The 20,981-nt window shown below is 38.5% G+C and overlaps 1 protein-coding gene across 6 annotated transcripts in view; it reads left to right on the top strand.

Moving 5' to 3' along the window:
* The window catches only part of PIBF1 (progesterone immunomodulatory binding factor 1), a 147,165-nt gene that overhangs the window by 73,448 nt on the left and 52,736 nt on the right, over positions 1-20,981 (top strand). For 5 of the 6 annotated variants that reach the window (XM_080561162.1, XM_080561163.1, XM_080561161.1 and 2 more), the window contains exon 11: positions 16,483-16,648. In XM_080561162.1, the coding sequence (XP_080417288.1) occupies positions 16,483-16,648 (166 nt within the window). The remainder of the gene's footprint in view (positions 1-16,482; positions 16,649-20,981) is intronic. The other variant, XM_080561164.1, reaches the window with a different exon arrangement.

Raw genomic sequence — 20,981 nt, 5'->3', positions numbered from 1 at the left:
TTCTGATCTTTGTCATGAAGATCTAGCAGAGCCTGTGTCACAATGATGGTTCCAGCAAAACAAGTTCACCCATAAGATTTACACTGCTGCCTTTTAACTCCTGAAACTCATAGGCTTCATGTTGCTTTCAGGATGAGAATTCGGCAATTCTGATGAGATTCCCTACTCAGTAGATTCCCTACCCAGACTCATGGTTTTTTTGTAGGGTGTACAGCTCGAAGTCACTTGCGGAGTGGATGTTCTGAAGCAGAAATCAAATTTACCTGTGACAGTTCTCCAAGGTGTGTTTTCTATATAAACAGTCACAGACCACTCTATTTATTACTTGCCTTTGAATGTCCTTTTATGGTTATGAGGAATTCTGAAATTGGGAAGAACTGAAAATACAGGCTAAACTCCATCCCATTCATATAATAGCAGTCAATGTATCTGGCTGTGTTGCCTGTTAGTATTGCTAAGACAAGTGTGCTGTGGTGTCATGTACCTATAAATGTTTCATCCTCCCCCGCTCACCCCCAAAATAAGTGTTTTCTGAAAGACTGGCTCCATTTTGAATTAAGGCAAGTTGAACTATTAGCCTAGTAAGTGGTTTTAGATGAAGCTTAGAGTCTGGTTCCAACCTGGTTCAGGCTTTAACAATAGAAGAATGGAATGCTGAGAATGGAGTTGAGAGTGGAATAAAGTTAAAAATAGTATGGAAAAATATTAAACACCTCCATCTACTTAAACCTTCTTGTAATAAAGAAGGGAAAAGACTTACACATCACACAAAATGAGGTTAACTAAAGTACAGTAGTAACTAGATTGTTTTTCAGTCGTGACCTAAGCATCCACACAAAACTGGTGACTGTCATGGTCAACAGTTTATTCACATTTCAAAGGAAAATGAACTTTTCATATCTATATCGAAGTCTCCGGTGAATGGAAGTCTTTCATGTAAACTGAAAGAATATGAAGGGTTAAAGCCTTGTTTTAACATATTATTCAGTGAATGGGTTACTCTACCTTGATCTAAGGTGTTAATGTTAACAATATTAACAAATAAAATGGCTGTGTTAAGAGAACTTTCTGGCAGCTGTTTGATGAGTACAAGAATCACATCTTCAGTTTGTTCGTTGGTTGCACAACAGAATTCTGGGGCTCCTGGCAGAAAGAAGGGATGATGTCGGGAATGAAATGATAGAAGCACTGAACGCACAGAGGAGTAGGAGCTTTCATTTTCTGCCCCACACTGAAAAGGTATCTGGTCCGATATGCCACAATCTAGAAGTTAAAAAGAAAATGTTTTAGATTCCACGTACTCAGCTGGGAAAGGGAACATTTGGAGATCAGGAGTGTCTTGTCTACCAGTCACATCAGGGGAAAAGACCTAAAAGAACAGACATTTGTTTTCAGGTTCACTACAAGAATGAAAAGGAAAATGATATTTCTCAGGTGTGATTAGTGCAGGGATTGTGATAATTCAGATGAAGAAAGAATTAACTTTTGAGAGAGAATGGAGAAAACAAGGGGAGGAGGAGGATGAATACAAAAATGAAGACAAAGATGTAGGAATGGAGAAGAGAGCTGGACATAATTAGAGGAAGCAGAGAAACAGAAAACTCGGCAAGTCTAAGAACTATATGAGTAAATTGTAAGAGTGCCTGCAAAGCTGCCCAGTGGAAGGGGGTATGGAGGTATTGGTTGATAATTGGCTGAATATGAGTCTGTTCAGCTGGCCAAGAAGGCCAACAGCATCCTGGCTTGTATCAGAAATAGTGTGGCTGGCTGGACTAGGGAGGTGATCGTCCCCCTATACTCAGCTCTGGTTAGGCCACACCTTGAGTACTGTGTTCAGTCTTGGGCCTCTCCCTACAAGAAAGACATCAAGGCCCTAAAGCATGTCCAAAGAAAGCCAATGAGCTGGTGAAGGGTCTAGAGAACAAGTCTTATGAGAAGTGGCTGAGGGAACTGGGGTTGTTGAGGCTGGAGAAGAGGAGGCTTAGGGCAGACCTTACCATGTTCTACAACTACCTCAAAGGAGGTGGTAGCAGGAAGGGGGTCAGTCTCTTTGCCCAAGCAACAAGTGATAGGACAAGAGGAAATGCCCTCAAGTTGCGCCAGGGGAGGTTTTGGTTGGATATTAGGAAACATTTCTTCACTGAGAGGGTAGTGCGGCATTGGAACAGACTGCCCAGGGAAGTAGTTGAATCACTATCCCTGTAGGTCTTCAAAAGATGGGTAGATGTGGTGCCTAGGGACAAGGTTTAGTGGTAGCTTGGCAGTGCTAGGTTAAAGGTTGGACTAGATGATCTTAGAGGTCTTTTCCAACCTAAATGATTCTGTAATTCTATATGCTCTAAAATAAATAAAATTCAGTGCTTTTTGCTGTTGGCTTTTCAGAAGGCAGGTAACGGTTATATTACATCTAAGACTCTTAGCAGGTACCCATGAAACTTTTATTGCAAAGCCTGTTAGTGTCCCCACAATTCATGAATTCTGACTTCCTTTTCTTCTTTTCAGACCTTGATTTTGTCTTTTATATTTCAACTGCTTCCCACAATCCTACTGTTCTTAAAGAATGACTATGTAGAAAAGCTGTATAAAGGCAAAGTTGTGTCTCTCTGTAAAATTTTTGTTAAACTTATCATATAACTTATGAAATATGGAAAAGTATGTTGTGAAAGCAAATCTTCCCGAGAGTGGAGATAGGTTGGAGTTCATCTTTAAAACTAACTCTTTTTTTTAGTAAGTGATTGCATTTTGAAAATGTTTTCATTTTTATATGCCTCAGCAGGCAATATAGGATAATTTGATAACAAGAATTTCTTTATTGGGATAGGCTGCTGAATTGAAAACATAGATTCATTTGACTTTTTCTGCCTAGAAATGAAACGAAATGAGATTGTTTTATTAGTGTCATAAATGGCTTGGTGATTTATCTATTTGGAGTTCATTTATTGCTCGTCTTGAAGCTTTTAAAAATGTGCTGAATATCAGAAAGGTACATTCTGTGTAGAATGTACCTTTTATGACTGTACCTGCTTCATGTTATTCTGGGCTGTAAGAGTTTGTTCCATATTCTCTTATGCTACTGATGCTATTGTCCAAGTGTGTTTAATTTTATATCTTCAGAAGATTTTCTGATTGGTTTGAAGGAGTTATACAGTATATTTTAAAAAGCAATAATATTTTTCCCATCTGGGTGATGATACACAAAGATATCTATGTCTTAAGACTTGTAATAAACTGGTTAGTAAATAATATTTTATTATTTAATAGTTGTCTGTAAAGCTGAAATGTACTTGGCAAGCACTACCTTTTTTAGGTCGTATGAATGAAGAAAGATCTTAACCCTGACTCCTTTGTTTTCCAGTTAATAGTAATGTTAATATAGTTCCAGTTGCTACCACTACATACGAAAGAATATTTCACATATCTTAGAGCTGAAAGAAGAAAGATACAATAATGCTTCACTATCCATTGCTTGTTTGTCAGTCCTTTCAGTATCCTTGCATTAGGTAATACCCCTCTCTGCTAACTGTTGACATTATCATGCCTTTCCATCTTTTGCTCTTCTAATAAGAACTCCCTGAGTTGCCCTGTTATATTGAAGTATGCCTGATGACCTGCAGTTGGATTAATGGAAGTTCTTTTAAGTTCTGAAAGACAGTTGTAAATCCATGTATTTTTCCAGTACAATAGTTTAAAACAGCTGCTGGCAGTGCAGTTATGGTAGCCTTTGGTACGTGGTTTTTAATATTCTGGTACCTTTTACGTAGCATCCAAATGCTAGTAAACAAGTAAGCAAATGCGTCTTGTGCGTGTGACTACACATCATCATCTGTGTCTTTGAAAGCAATAAGTGGAATTTCGTAAGCAGCAAGCTCAGCATCAGCCAGCAGCATACTCTGGCAGCGAAGGCCAGCAGCATCCTGGGCTGTCTTGGCAGGAGTATAAACATGACATCAAGGGATATCCAGTTTTGGGACATTCAATACAAATAGCATTGTGATAATCTGGAGCAAATCTAGTGAAGGGCTATGAGAACGGTTAGGGCTAGAGTACTTGCCATCCAGCAGGATGTTGGACTAGATACCTCCTGAAATCCCTTCCAACCTGAGTTATACCTGTTTTGTATTTGCATTGTTGAGATCTTGTTTTTATTGATAATTTTACTGGGGAATAAATTGAAAATTATACAGCAATATGCTGGCCTCATATTTATTTTTTGCATATTTTTTAAGTCACTGCCAAGACACCCCCTTCCCTGCACCCTGTATATTAATTTTTATGGGAAAAGTTGCTTTCCTCCCCATGATTGCTAACCATAACACTTTTAGGAGCACATCCTTGACAGATAACAAGGTATGCCTGTACTTTGAACCTTGCTTATCAGGGATTCAAACCTGTTATGTGTGATATTAAGGGACATACCAATCACTTGCTAAGTTCTGGCAGTTTGAACCCTAACCTTCTGACCTACTCTGCCAGACTTTCAGTGGGGAAAATGGGGGGTAGGGGAGAGCAGTTTCTCTGCTGGTACAGTAATTACCTGCATCTTTTCTTTTCCAGATGTCAAAGGAGCTTTATCAGATAGCCTTCCAGTTAGCCCATATCTCAGAACAATTGTTCATACTTTCTCATTTTTCTCCCCATCCTTCTCTGGGAATTTTCAGTGATGTTTTTTTTTTTTTCCTTACTGATGATCAGAAAAGTTCTTTTTTTCATCACTGTATAGAATAGAAGTTTCATTTTGATATTGTTAATTGCATACAGTAATCAGATTTGTAGAATTCAGAGCTTAAAAATCTGCACGTTCATTTCTGACTGTTTAAGGAGTTATATGGCATTCCAAACATTTTTCTTATGTTTGTAGCTGGCTGTATTTTCAGTGAAAAGAGATGTTTCATTATTGCTGTTGTCACTTATGTATATGCTGCTCTGTCAATCATTTAACATAGGGTTTTTCTCTTTTTTCGTTGATAGATTTAAAAATCATGCACTAATTATATTTTAAGTATATATTTACATATAAAATTATGAATTTTCTATTAAATAGTGTAATAGCAGCATGTACAACAACAGACAGTAAATGCTGTCATGGAAGGCAGAGAATAGGATCACTGATGTATATTTAAGTTTCTTTTCTTAAACTCTGGAATTGTTGGTGTTTGTAGGTTGCAAAACGTGACGAATTTCATGATTCAGCCCATTGTATGTTAATATTTCAGTCTGTGTATACTATAAAAGTTCTATTAAATTTGGGCGAGACGGTTAATCACCTCTTTCTTACTAGTAGTTTGTGTACTACTAAATGGAGAAGGAGGTGCTGATGCCAATAGGATGCATGGGAACAGCACAAAGCTGCACCAGTGGAGGTTCAGACTGGGCATTAGGAAAAGTTTCTTTACCGTGAGGGTGGTCAAACACTGCAAGAGGCTTCCTAGAGAAGTGGTTGATGCCCCAGGCCTGTCAGTGTTCAGGAGGCATTTGGATAACACCCTCAATAATATGCTTTAACTTTTGCTTGTTCCTGAAGTGGCCAGACAGTTGGACTTGATGATCTTTGTAGGTCCCTTCCAATTGAACTATTGCATTCTGTTCTGCAGGACAGCATATCCACATAGCCATTGCTTGGCCCCTAATATTCTTTCCAAAGTATCTTTGCAATCCGTTTTTAATTTTCTGATGTCAACTGCTTATACAATCTAGCTTGTAGAAAGAATAGCAAGGGGGAGAGGATTGTAGATTTAAAAAAAGAAAAAAAGATAAAAAAGTATATACAATTTATAGATTGGATGTGTTCACGATATGCATCATGTAAATGAATAGAAAATGTAACAAGTTTTGTCAGCATGAACATCCAGAGTTTGTTTCCTTGAATCTCCTTCCCCTTTATCTGTTTATGGTTTAGATTTGACCAATATGTATATACCAGAAGCTTTCAGTACCTTCTTTTTCAGTGTCTGCAGGGGTTTGAAGTTTGTAAGTTTTGATTTTTTTTTTAATATCAGACAAAACATGTACTAGAATTGGCAACAGTTGTTTTACAATTTCTTAAATGAGTTTGGCTTTTGTGTTTGTGTGTGTGTATGTACTGCTGCATGCCTGTACTTATCTGGATGCAATATTCTTTTTTAACAGTGACATCAATGGTGTGAATTGATTAATTAAAGAAAAAGAACAAAGACTATTTCCTGGACATGTTCTGCAGTATTTTGGAAATATTAACTGATTGTTTACATCAGTAATTCCACATAAACTTGGTAGTTTAGTGATAGTTATGTCAATTTTTCTTCTTCATCAGTCTTACATGTTTCAGCTACTATCTTGAACAATTACTGCACCAGAACATTCAATGAAAGGAATGTATGCAAATATGCTATGGGCCAGTTGTGAGCTGAGAGGGTCAGTGATGCTGCATCAAAATATATTTGAGCCGCATAGAGTACAACTACGTGCACATATTGGCACTCTGACAATTCCTTGAATACTAAATTAGCCTAGCAAATAACAATCACTCCACCTGGAATCTCAAGATTCTGAAAATATTTATATTGCCTTAGCTGAATATTTAATGAAATAGTATCTGTGACTAGCAGGAGACAACAGTTGCAAAGGATACATATACGTAGGAAAATCTAATTCAACCAGCAGTTTCGGAGTCTTTTTGTAATTGTTGACTCCAATTTATTAATTTGTTTGGGCATTGAAGAACAATGTGTGTACTACATCTAAAAAAAAAAGTGTAATCAGCAACTTTTGTAGCTTCCGATCTCCCCCAGATCTGTTCAGGTATGCATAACCCACTACAAAAGCTATTTATTGCAGCTGTATTCCAGAATACAGAACATTTGAAATTTCATTTCAAAGTGAATTTAAAAAAAATAAAATATCTGTTTGAACATTGATGTTGTGTAGGTAATGAGAAATCTACTCGTGTTTATTCTGGTGATTGCATGTTCCACTTAAGTTTAAAATATTTCTCATGCTTTCAAAATTGAGACTTTTGCCATTTTATGTGCTAACGCACATGTGCAAAAGATAGCTTTGTGCAGTGCATCAAGGCTGTGCCAGAAACAATAGAACCATTCAGTTTCTTCTGACTGCTTTTGGCTTGAGGTAGAGCTGCTGGTGTCGGCATCCTTTAGCGTGGCTATGTTTCGTTTTAGATTGTTCTGTTGTCTGTGAAGTCAGTGAAGTTGTTTCCTTTGGTATTTCTTCACTGTGTTTCAGAGAATGCATTTAATAACATTCCTCTTTGAAAAAGGAATCTTCTACCTTTATTTGGGGTTACTTTAAGGTTTTATTCAAGGGATTCTGTGAGGTGATGATTTCCATTTTGGATTCACAAGCTAAATACCTTTGTTCCTACATATCCTGAAATACCTGATCGGGTAGATATTCTCTGACCAACCATATATACTGAGGTTTTATATGTTTTTAGTTTGTACACTGCTTCATAGTCATATTACTGGCTTATTAGTTTCTTCAGATACTTTCTTTTTGTTAAGGTTGTTGTACTAATGCCTCTGTATTGATGAAGTTCAATTAAATTATTTGAATAAATGTCACGGGTTCTTTTCATTGAATCAAATAACAAAAGAGTAAACTCTATCAAGATACTAATTAGTTAAACCAAGTAATAACAGGCTAATAACCAGGTAAGTGACTCTGAGCAAACTAAGTGTACGCATCAGCAGTATTAAATTAACACAGAACAGCAAACACATCTCATTTCATTAAAAAAAAAAGAGCATGACAGGAGTTGCTCGTGTTGTATATAGTAGCCTGGAAGTAACCCCACACTTTCAGGAGGTGGAAGACTGGATTCATCATCCATCAGGACTCCAGAACTGAGAGAGAACTCCCCAGTGAGGGTTTATTATACAATACTTATGACTGAATTATAGCTCCCGAGTACAGCAGGGTAGGCTAGGGTAGGCTGAAGCACTCTCCACCAACACTGTTGAAGCTGTGTCATGATGCAGAGGCAAATCTTAAATTTGACAGGGTCAAAGTCAAATGAAAGAGAGTACAGTAGCATGGCCCTGGGACAAGGAAACAAAGGTGGATTTCAGTCCCTGCCAGTTGGAATGGTTTAGCAGATATATCTCGAGCAGATTCATCCTTAAAGTTCATTCTTCTAATTTTTAAAGAGTTGGAGCACAGTAATTAGTTCACTCAAGCTGACTTACCAAGTGGAATACACACAAAGTTAAGCAGCTAAAAAAGCTATTTACCTTTATAGTAATTCATCAAGATGTGCCTTTTATATGTGTATTCCATAACCCCCTCCCTTTAAGGTTGTATTTACCAGTCGTGTTAGTGAGTGGTTAGTGAGAAGGTCTGTGCCACATCTAACCTGTTTCTTTCTCTGGCATAAGGCACAAGAATACATGGAAAATATGCATGTTCACATCAGACGCTGCAGGGAAGTGTCCAATGTAGAGTATACTGGGCATTAGTCTGTTTAGGGTAGAAAACATATAGATCCTACATACTATCTATACTATACTATAGCATAGTAGCTCCTATAGTATATAGGATCCTATAGTATATGTAGGGTCTATACTGTATAGATCTACAAACTATACTATAGATGCTATTAATCCACTTACTGCATAGGTAAGTAATTTCGGTTTTAGGTGTCCTGGGACTACAGGTAATGTAAAAGTTGTTTATCTTGCTAGATCTCCATGTTTGGAACTGTTGCCTCCAAGGAAGTTGTTTCAAGAGAATGAGGATCAGAGACCAAGATACAACAAATGCTTAGAATGCTGCAAAACAGAAAAATCTGCTTTGAAGCAAGCAGCTTTAAACAAAGCTTCTAAGCTTTCTCTCTCAAACACATTTTACTAAACCACATGCAAAAGTACTGTATGTTTAATTACTTGATATGAAGCAAATGTAACATCTGGCAAGAACTTGCATGTTAAATCATGCTTACCCTTTAACATTTAAGCTGTATGCTTCTGGATTTATTTATTTATTTTTTTGAATAACAATCTAAAACAAGAATACAGTGCTGGATAAAACTCTAAGCATGTTATTTGGGGAAAACAAATTTTATGTAAAAAGTATTCCTGCAAACATTTTACGTTGTTTAACCATTTGTAGATGGTGTGCTTCATCTTCTGTTTAATCTTTGTATTCTGAACTTTTCCTTTCTTTTGTTGGAAGTATTTAAAAATAAATTTGTTGGTATTAAGTACATTGTTATTATAGAATTATAGTCCACATTACAAATAATATAATTGACGGACATTAATGAAGCATTTAATAAATGGTACAAGAGACTGAAAATGCCTGCAAAGCTGGTGTAAGAATCTCCACAGCATACTTGTATTTAAATTAAGAATGACAGTTTTCTTTGCCGTTTTGTAGTAATTATTACAGTAGACATTTCAGTTTATGAAACCAGCCATATATGTAATGCATCAGATTGATGTTCAGTGCTTCAGAAACTGTGCAATCAAAGCATTTAAAGCTAAAGATCAGAGTTCCTGCATTTTCAGTTGCTTAGTGGGTAGTGTGTGAACTCAGTTCATGGGAAATTTCTGATTGCTCAGAAACAAGCCAACCACTTTTTAGTACTGAGGATCAAAAAGAGAAACAGTGACAACAAGATCCTTTGAGCACCCATGTTTGAAATGGAGTCTCAGTTTGCCACATGTATGGACAGCGTATGTGCTGCATTTAACATGCCTGAATTTAATTTAGACCAATCTAAACTGCTATTCCTCCTTCTGTGACTCCAAGTAGCAGAATGAAGAGCAAAGATAATTTTTCTGTGCTTTTATACTTAGTTTTGTTTTCTTTGGAAGTGAGGAAGCCATAACAGCCACTCAGTTGCAAAAAGTGAGGAAGTTAAACTGTGATTTGAGCCTCATCATGAAAGAAGTAAGGACAGAATTTGATGAAAGATGTTGAAGGGTGCGGAAGGATTGTCTCGAAATTGGAGAGATCAGTGACGAGTTGTGTCCCTTAGGGGTCCGTACTGGAACTGGTACTTGTTAAATATTAATGACATAGCAGGACTGAGTGCACCCCAGCAAGTTTGTGGACGACATGAAGCTGAGTGGTGCATTTGATACAATACAAGGAAGGTATGCCTTCCACTTGGCCAAGTGCAAAGTCCTGCACCTTGGGTTGGGACAATCCCAGACATCAGTACAAACTGGGAGATGTAGATCAACAGATTGAGAGCAGCCCTGCAGAGAAGGATTTGGAGGTACTGGTGCATGACAAATTGGACGTGAGCCAGCAATGTGTGCTTGTAGCCCAGAAAACCAACTGTATCCTGGGCTGCATCAAAAGAAGCATGGCCAGCAGGCTGAGGGAGTTCATTCTCCCCCTCTGCTCTGCCCTTGTGATTTCCCACGTGGAGTACTGCATCCACCTCTGGGACCCCCGGTATAGGAGTGATATGGACATGTTAGACTACATTCAGAGGAGGGCCACAAAAATGATCACTGGGATGGAGTACCTCCCACAAAGAAAGGCTGAGGGACCTGGAGTTGTTTAGACTAGAGAAGAGAAGACTCTGGGAAGACCTTGTTGCAATCTTTGAGTACTTAAGAGGGGCTTGTAAAGGGCCTCCCTCTTTTCAATAAGAAAGATGGAGGGAGAATTTTTATAAATGTATGTACTGATAGGACATGGGGTAATGATTTTAAACTAAAGGAGCATAGATTTAGATTAGATATAAGGAAGAAGTTCTTCACAATAAAGTGGCGAGGCACTGGAACAGGTTGCCCAGGGATGTTGTGGATGCCCCATCCCTGGAAGCGTTTGTCAGATTGGAGGGGACTTTGGGCAACCTGATATGGAGAAAGATGTCACTGCTTTTGGCTGGGAGGTTGTACTAGATGGTCTTTAAAGGTCTCTTCCAAGCCAAACCAGTCTGCGTTTCCATGATTGTATAAACTCTGGGAGTGATACAGGAATGGAGATGTGAAGATACAGATGGAGACTGATGATAGGAATGGAAACTGAGTAGGCTAGAATAAAGGTGAGAATAAAACCAGATACCCCAAGTAGAAAGAATGAAAATAGAATTGGAAAGCAGGAGAAATCGGGCTTGGAGCTGGGACAGAGAGGGAGAAGGTCAGGAACATTAGAGGACATGTTGGGGCTGGAAGGGGGAGGCTTGCAATAGGAGAGGTTAGGGAGGAAACATCTGTAGCATTTAGGTTTCTTTACAGATTTGGCACTGAACCAAAGTACAGATGTTTCTGAAAATAGGAGAGTATACTGTAATTACTTTAAAGATCTTAGACCTGGAACTGACCCATCTGGGGAGTCAGGATGATTTCACAATTTGTATTTTTTTATTGTTGTTGTTGCTGTTTTGTTTTGTTTTTTCATCTTTAAGCTTGAAAGTAATGTCTCAAATATATCCTAAAGAGACTTGGGTTGGTATAATCAAGTTTGCAAAATTAGAAAGGGTTGGTGCTGAGCTTTGTATAATCTTAGTAGGACTTCCTTTGGAAGATGTATATTATAGAATTTACTTGGTTGTCATTCTTTCCTATTAACAAGCTTAACAGTAGAAATTGCTTAATTTTACAAATCTAGTTGTCTTCTCATGTACTTCATTATTCAACTGTATCTGCTTGTGAAGAGTACTGCTGTACACCTCAAGTTTTGTCTACAGGATAGCTGACAGTAGAAGTTAGCAGTATATTTCTGTTAGGTAAAGGCAGATTAGAGTTGCTATCCCAGTACATATGGGATGCTTATAAAAAGTTGGTACTATTATTAAGTGAATCTCACTGTACATGTGTATCTGATAAAAGAAAACAAAACAAAAAACCTTCCAAATATAACTGTTAGATTGGGCTGTACTGGATGTGTCTTGTAGTTCTCCCCATTCAAAAAACAGTTGGTCATCACTCTTCCTTCTGGTACAGAGACTATTTGGAGAAGTGTACTTTTCTTAGATCATATCACTTACATCGAGGTCCATTTTGTGATGAGTTTACCGTGAAATCTTTCAGTTTACTCTCAGTGTATACAGGTTTCTAAATATATCATTACCCACTATTTGCAAAAGCAATCTTCTCCAATAGAAGAATCTTAAAACCATTCTTAGAAACCAGAGTTTAAGTCCCTTGCTGAATATTCTCTATTCTGCTTTACTCTAAAAATAACCTTTTTGATAACCATAGTGTCATTCTGCATTAGCAAACTTCAGGTATTACTGACTGGTCATCCTAATGGCAAAGAGACATAATGAAGTTGAAACCTCGTTTCACATGATTCTTACATGCTTGTTTATGTTGTTGTTGTTGTCGTTTGTTTTCTTTTCTTTGTTTTCATTAGCTTAATCCATAGCTACCCTTTCATTCCCAACCTACTCTTTTATGAGACAAAATTGATAAAGTGAAAGAGTAGAGTTTTATTAAAATTTCTTGATTGGGAAAAATCCTGTACACCCACATGCCTCTATTTTTCTTTTTTTTTCTTTTTTTTTTTTTTTTTCTCCATTAGAGTAGTATTAAAGCATGGGTGGTTTTGTTTTCTTCTGTTTTTCGTAGAGACCATCTAGGTAGAATAAGGAATGCATTTTGACATTGTATTTCATGAGTATATGTATATACACATGCACCCACACTTGCGCTGCAATATTAGCCAAGAAGTCAGAGATACTATCTGGCCAAGTAAAAGCAAATATGACAAGGAAACTGAATGCTGTGCTACAGTGGAGGAGTTGCTAGTGAGCTCAACATTGTAGTAAGGTCAAAAGAAAACCTACTTGGTTAACAACAGTTTCTCCTTTACCAGCTCTGGAAAAGTGTTAGATGTTTTCTGTCACTAATGGAAGTGTTGCTTTTCATACCACAAGGGAAAATGGATGCAATTATGTTTATTAGGCTCTGCAGGAGGATCTGGATAGGCTGGAGCGATGGGCTGAGGCCAACTGTATGAAGTTCAACAAGGCCAAGTGCCGGGTCCTGCACCTGGGGCGCAACAACCCCAAGCAGAGCTACAGGCTGGGAGATGAGTGGTTGGAAAGCTGCCTGGCAGAGAAGGACCTGGGAGTACTGGTTGATAGTTGGCTGAATATGAGCCAGCAGTGTGCTCAGGTGGCCAAGAAGGCCAACAGCTTGCATAAGAAGCAGTGTGGGCAGCAGGGCTAGGGAAGTGATTGTGCCCCTGTACTCGGCTCTGGTGAGGCCGCACCTCGAGTACTGTGTTCAGTTTTGGGCCCCTTGCTGCAAGAAGGACATGGAGGTGCTCGAGAGAGTCCAGAGAAGGGTGACGAGGCTGGTGAGGGGTCTGGAGAACAAGTCTTACGAGGAGCGGCTGAGGGAGCTGGGATTGTTCAGCCTGGAGAAGAGGACGCTCAGGGGCGACCTTATTGCTCTCTACAGTTACCTTAAAGGAGGCTGTAGAGAGGTGGGGGTTGGTCTATTCTCCCACGTGCCTGGTGACAGGACGAGGGGGAATGGGCGAAAGTTGCGACAGGGGAGTTTTAGGTTGGATGTTAGGAAGTACTTCTTTACCGAAAGGGTTATTAAGCATTGGAACGGGCTGCCCAGGGAGGTGGTGGAGTCACCATCCCTGGAGGTCTTTAAAAGACGTTTAGATGTAGAGCTTAGCGATATGGTTTAGTGGAGTACTTAGTGTTAGGTCGGAGGTTGGACTCGATGATCTTGAGGTCTCTTCCAACCTAGAAATCTGTGATACTGTGATACTGTGATGTTGACAAAAAAAAAATACAAAATTGTTATATATTGGTACTCATAGACTGTACCCTAATTGTATGTATCTCAAAAATCATTGCCAGTGGAATGAATATTATGTTCTTCATAACTGTACCAGTAAAACCAGATCATGCCCATATAAGCTACTTAAAATTTCTGAAGTACAATTATTTTTTTCCCAGAAATTACTGTTCATGGTAGTATTAATAAGCATGCTCTGGAAGCACCCAGATGATTGACTAGACTTAAAAAAATTATCAGAGAGCTATACACTTTTTTGGAAAGTTTGGGAAGTACAAAGAAATATCTGTAACTTCTGTTAATGCATGTTTCCAGTGTGTAAGCTCTATACAGAACAGATCATTAAACCTTAGTCTAATTTAAGGTCCAAAGCAGTCTACAGGAAAGCATGGCCATTTATTTTTTGCAAGGGCACAAGACACAGATTCGTTGTTTAAAGTCAATAAATGTGACTTGTAGATAAATTGCATTTGTGCACTACATTGCACATCAGATGGTTGGATGACGTGTGTCTTTGTGAAGACATGCTCGTTTTGGAACAAAATTGTCTTCCCAGGATTGTAAACAATGTCCTTAGCAGAACAGATTCACTGTCATGCCTGCAGCCAATCATGTACAAAGTATGGAGAACATAAGCATGCTGGAACTATTTTTGTGTGGTAAAATGAAAATAAGAACATACAATGGGGGAACAATGATGAAATGCTTAAAGTACCAGCCTCAAGCAAAATTGACAGCAGTCGATATCACATAGATAATGGGCATTTAGCAGTTCTGTCCGAGAACAAATGTCATGCTACTATTGAAGAAGAAAATTGTTTTAAAAAGAGCGGTTTTCATGAGCTCAGTGGGCAGAACTTCCAGTCTCTGCTCACGCAGCCTGTGTGGGAACAATCTCATTCATGCATTGGACTGTTTATTCATACACAGATGTCTGCAGAGTGACTATAAAGGGCATCATAATGACACCTGTTTGTTCTGTTCAAGTTAATTCCAGTGAAAATTGCTTCCTCTTTGTGCCTTAGAAACATTCCCACATCTGAAATCCTCAGGGAAAATATTTGACTAATCTCCTTGTTTTTGTTAAACACTCTCAATCCTACCTGAAGATTAGGTACTAAATAGGGTAGAGTTGTGTTGCAATGCTATTTGACAAATGACAGTTAACAGCAATACTGGGTTAAAGTAAAGGTTTATCTGGCATTTGGACAGTTTGTCAAGTGGCTTCTGTGTGAGAAGTACCATCTTGCATTTAAAAGTTGTCAAATGATTTATTTTCTGAGAGTTTGTTTGGTCTGAGTAAGAGTTACCTTCTAGCATCCACAACATCTTGTGATAAGGAACATCACAGATCACATGATATTCTGTGTGAAGAATGACTTTTGTTTTCACTCTACATCCACTAGCTTTATTAGATGCCTCCTCATTCATCTATTAGAAAATACAGTGAATAATGGATTCCTACTCTCATTCTCCATAATGTTACAGGCCTCTATTTCTTCCTTTTCCTTACACTTAAGGAAACTTCCTTAATTAATTTCTTCATCACGCTGCCACTGCCAGTTGTCAAAGGTAATCCTTATTACCCTTCTCTGCCCCTACCTGTTCTATTTTTTGTGGGATGAGTTATGAGAAATGTATTCAGCATTCATTATGCAGGCAGCAGCATGGAATTGTAAAGTGACGCGTTGATTTCTGTATTTTCTCTGCTCCTTTCATAGTAATTCACCAAACGTTGGTTTTAACCCTTATTTAAAACTCAGCTGAAGTTTTCATGGATTATCTAGTATAATCCCAAAATCTCATTCCTAAATGAAAAGTCAGCTAGGAGTTCATTATTTTATGTATGTGGTTAGAATCATTTTTTCCAATGGTGGTGTATTACTTTGCATATGTCTCCTTTAAATTTCATAGGGCATTTAATGCTCAGCTTTGTAATGTTTTCTACTGTTATTCACATCAGCCTCTTTTTTTACAGTCCAGTAAATTAGTATTCCATCAGCAAACTTTTACCCCTCTTGGAGATTGCCTGTTAAGTATAATGAGTAGATAAACTGAATTCCACTTCTAAGTGGAATATTAGTTATCTGTCACCTACTATCTTACATATATATTAACAAAAATACATTTCATTCCTGTTTTTTGAGGGTCTTCATACCTGTGGTTCTGAATGACTGTGGAATTTAATAAACTGCTGTGGTCTGATGTTTTTTCATATCTTTGGATACGGGGAAAAGCAGTGTAGCAGATACCCATCATACCCTAAAAGGTATTCAGCCTTGGTATCATTGAGGTCTAATACCACTTCTCCCTATTATGTATAACACTTAGTAGTGAACATAGGATACAACAGCCTCCTTGGTATCTCTCTCGTGTCCTCTAAAAGATTTCAGTGTTAGAAGTATGGAATATGTACACTTGTTTACCAAGAACAAAATTGATATTGATGTAACATTTTTAAAAATTAAGGTATACTGTAAGGTCATTATCATTTGATTTTATGTTATCCATATATTCAGCAAAGACATGGACTGAGTTTTCTACTTACTGAGTTTTGTAGTCATTATAATATTGAATTTCCCTAATGATATTTCAAATATAGGCAACAGTAGTTACATAGGTAACTGTACTAATACTTACTAAATTTTAAAAATACTCTTAATTTCATATCAGTTATAAATTTCAGAACAGAACCAGCATGCATTTTAAGTTTGTTTTGAATAATTTTTGAATTGCCAAAACTTTTTTTTTTTTTTCCTGCTTTTAGGTATAGACAAATGCAGCTTGGCACAGAAAGCAAAGTAGCTGAACTTCTTCACCAAAGTAAGTTAAAGTCCTTTGAAAGTGAACATGTTCAACTCATGCAACAAGAAACAGCTAAGAATCTTTCACAATGCCAAATAGAATGTGAAAAATATCAGAGAAAGCTGGAGGTATGTTATCAAAAGACACTTTACAGAGCATTACATAGTCATTTTCAATTAGAATTTAAAATGAAAAAGCTTAGGGAAAAAGCACCGAAGAATATATACATGGTTGTATTAGTATTTCCACCAAATTTGGCTGAAGCAGAACCTAATGACAAGTTTACTATGCCTGAACATTTCAGTGGCAAATAAAAGGAAATGGGAGAGGCAAACCTATCTCATGGAGAGATGTTGAAGACTTGTGCTTTAGAGTACCAGTGTCCATCACAGAAATTCTCTCTTTGTGTCAAATGTCAGCATTTAGATACCTTCTTTGTAAAGAATAGGTCCTTATTATGTACCCTTACAAATAAGCCTTTCTGTCCTCTAATCTAGTTCTTCTAAGACTGCATACTAGTTCTAGGGGAATTTCACGTCAGGAAACAAAACAGAGAATTTATATGAAATTCTTATTTATATATATATTCCTTAAAATTGTATACTACAGTTTCAAAACTAGCAATAATCAAAACAAAAATTCGGTGAAATTCTCTTAAAAGTATACTGGTAGAAGTATACAGACTTTTTAAAGTTCTCTTACATCATTTAATTACACTAAACTATGTCAAAAATTTTTAGTAGAATTTTGCATATCTGTACTTGTTTTATAGGCTTATTACTAGAAAAAAATTAGTTCAGACCCTTTTATAGGACACAGCATCTAGTAGAATCCAGCTTATCATAGTTAGATGTTGAAATTTGATCTCTGACATCCTTCAGAATCTATTTGTGCAAGATGAAAAATAAGTTGGTTTTATTTTCCTATACACGCAAGGGTAGTAGCTTGCTAGCTGTTTCCAACAGCTGCACGTTCATTGACAGCTGGCAATTAAAACCCCCTTTTTTAACCCAGTGTTTCCAAAATAAGTGCAATTGTACATTTAGTCAATACTGCTTTATGATTAAAAAGTTTATCTTCACACCCACAAAGGACCACAGAAGAGCAATTGGAAGTAGACAACCCCAAGCAATTCTCTGCCCTTGCTGTTCCTAGCTCTTCACAGGAGCCATCAGCTCATCAAAGGACCAAGTCCCCCCACAAAGAAGATCCCAGATCAAGGGCAGTGGGGGACCCCAGTGACACAGTCAGAGACGCAAGCTTCTGCCTATGGACCATCCCAGGGCTGTCCAGGAGAGCCTCAGCCCCATGGGCCAGGAGGCACCCACCAGTGGGTCAGAGTCAATGGGAGAGGGTCACCTCACAGACTGAGGTGTCACTGCCTTGGGGTATGGCATACATGATGTGATGCAGAAAAAGAGCATATGGCGTTTTCACCAGGCTTATGTTAAGGGACATGTTACCAGTGACAAGGAAAAGACTGGATGTAGGTGATACAAAGAGGAGCAAGCATAGGAAAATAGAAGGGTAAGGGGATTAAAAGCCATGTCTGTGTTACTGCACAACTGTGTGTGTGTCTTGATGTGTGCATGGGACTCTGTACCAGCTATTGGCATGAGACTGTGGCCTTAGGGTCTTCTCTGTCCATGTGCCAGCAGCTGCAGGGGTCCATACTACTTAGGTGTATATATATTTAAATGTATATAAGATTTTATATATTTTTTCCCCTTCTAAAAGCTTTTTGATTTTCTCACAATATCCTTCTAGAGGAAATGTTCAGCATATAGCTAGACATGCACACAACACAGTGGGTGAACAATTGGCTGAAGAGTTGGGCTCAAAGGGTCACAGTAAATGGGGTAACATCAGGCTGGTGGCCAGTCACTAGTGGGGTTCTCCAGAGCTCAGTTTTAGGGCCAGTTCTCTTCAAAGCTTTTATCAATGACCTGGACACAGGAATTGAGTTCACAATAAGTAAGTTTGCAGATGCTACTAAATTAGGAGTCATTGTTGATTCCCTTAAGGGTAGAGCGGCCTTACAGAGAGATCTTGTGGATCCTGGTCTAATGGAAGGTGTCCTGGTCTAGTGGCTGGCATCCCTGCATATGGCGGGGGGGTAGAATTAGATGAGCTTTAACCCAAACCATTCTATGATTCTATGATTTTGATAGATTAGAGGGCTGGGCAATCACCAACCATATGAAAATTAACAAGAGCAAATGCTGGATTCAGTGCCTGGGATGGTGTAATTCTAGATACATAAGTGGATGGAGAGCAGCCCCGTGGAAAGGGGTCTGGGGGTTTTAGTTGATGGTAAGCTCAGTATGAGTCAAGGGTGTGCCCTGGTGGCCAAAAGGGCTACCTGTATCCTGGGGTAGAAAGCTAACCAGTGAAAAGAAGTGACTGTCTTCCTATAGTCAGCCATGGTGCATCCTCACCTCAATTACCGTGTGCAGTTTGGGGCTCCACAAAGTAAGGATATTAAAATATCAGAATGTGTCCAAAGGAAAGCAACAAAGATGGTGAAAGGTAGAGGGCATGACTTAGGAGAAGCAGCTGAGGTCACGTGGTTTGTTCAGCTTAGAGAAGAGACAGAGAGGTGACCTCATAGCTGTCTACAATTTCCTCATGACTGGAAGCGAAGAGGGAGGTGCTGATCTCTTCTCTCTGATGCCTGGTGATAGGACCAGAAGGAATGCGGCATCAGGCAAAGTTAAAGCTATGTCAGGTGAAGTTCACATTGGATATTAGCAAAAAGTTCTTCTCCAAAAGGGTGGTCAAGCACTGGAACAGGCTCCCCAGGGAAGGGGTCATGCCCCAAAGCCTGTCAATGTCAATGTTCAAGAAGCGTTTAGATGATGCTCTTAGATACATGGTTTAGGTTGGCCTGTACAGAACGCGGAGTTGGATTCCATCCTCATGGGGCCCTTCCAACTCAGGTTATTCTATGATCCTATTTAAGAAATTACTGTTTCTGCATTATCTCTTCCCCTTTACAGTCCACAACAGAGTTGGAAGAACGAGAGTGTATGTTTACACGTCTGTGTAAAGTCTGCCACCTTAACAGTAGTGCTGATAAAAAAACTAAGTTTTGTAAAACAATTTGGAAAATAGTACCAGCGTATTCCAGATTTGCATTGGCAGTCTTTCTAAAACAGTCTGCTTTAAAATACAACTCTCAGGGATGGTCAGAGGGCTGGAACACCTCTCCTATGAAAACAAGATGAGAGAGTTGGGGTTGTTCAACCCGGAGAAGAGAAGGCTTCCGGAAGACCTTATAGCAGCCGTCCAGTACCTAAAGGGGGCCTTCAGGAAAGCTGGGGAGGGACTCTTTGTCAGGGAGTGGAGTGATAGGACAAGGGGAATGGTTTTAGGGTAAAAAAGGTAGATTTAGATTAGATATTAAGAAATTCTTTGCTCTGAGGGAGGTGAGGCACTGGACCAGGTTGCCCAGAGAAGCTGTGGATGCCCCATCCCTGGAAGTGTTCAAGGCCAGGCTGGATGGGGCTTTAAGCAACCTGGTCTGGTGGGAGGTGTCCCTGCCCATGGCAGGGGGTTTGGAGCTAGATGATCTTTAAGGTCCCTTCCCACCCAAACCATTCTGTGGTTCTATAACAAGGTTGATGATTTGAAGCTATTTAACACCTTATTGTCACTCTGTGAGATATTTTTAAGTATCAATGCAGAACAAACAAAAAAAATAGAAATTATATTCAGCAATATACTAAGAAAAGTATTTATACCTCAAAAACACCAAGGTATCATATCAGTATATGAAAGTACATCACTAATTCTCATCCAAGATCCTGACTAATCTCTGTAACGTATATAAAATGTCATCCCTCTGCAAATGTTTGCCACTACAGGTAAACTTTCCACTATCTAGAGACTGCTGCCAACACCTTGACACCTACACACAATATATTTTTTTTACATTATGTAAAAAGTTGAATGTTGTGGACCCTTTCAACTCTACAAACTTAGGATTTATTCTTTTTCAAACGCGTATCTTCAAAAACGTATCATATACTGCTTGCTTATTTTACTATTGGAAAGGTGTCAAGACTGCAACAGAACAAACTTGAAAACAAAATTTCTTCACCTGTGCAAAGTTAGGGCTGAAAACATCACCAAGTCCAATTTGTGAGATTTAAATGAGATTGATAGTATATTATCTAAGACAGCAGGATACAAACTGGGCAGGACAAAACAAGAGCTTTTTTTCCAAGTGCCAGCTATAGTATTCTTAATTTTGGGGGGAAGGATGCTGTCATTGGAGGTTCTGCATTTCTATGAACCTGCATAGGCTGTTTATGAAGAGGAGCTGCATAGTGGAAACAGAATTACAGAGTGGAAACAAGGCTTTAGATAAAATGTAATTTCATGTTGTTCTGTCTGTATTGGAACATTCAGATCTTAGCTGTTGAGGTTAGTTGTGGTCATGAGCACTGGGAGTGCCAG

Source organism: Anser brachyrhynchus (assembly GCF_964034855.1).
Source record: "Anser brachyrhynchus genome assembly, chromosome: 1".
In the NCBI taxonomy this organism is placed as follows: domain Eukaryota; kingdom Metazoa; phylum Chordata; class Aves; order Anseriformes; family Anatidae; genus Anser; species Anser brachyrhynchus.
The sequence above is the reverse complement of the archived record's forward strand: the minus strand, read 5'-3'. Positions and strand labels throughout refer to the sequence as shown.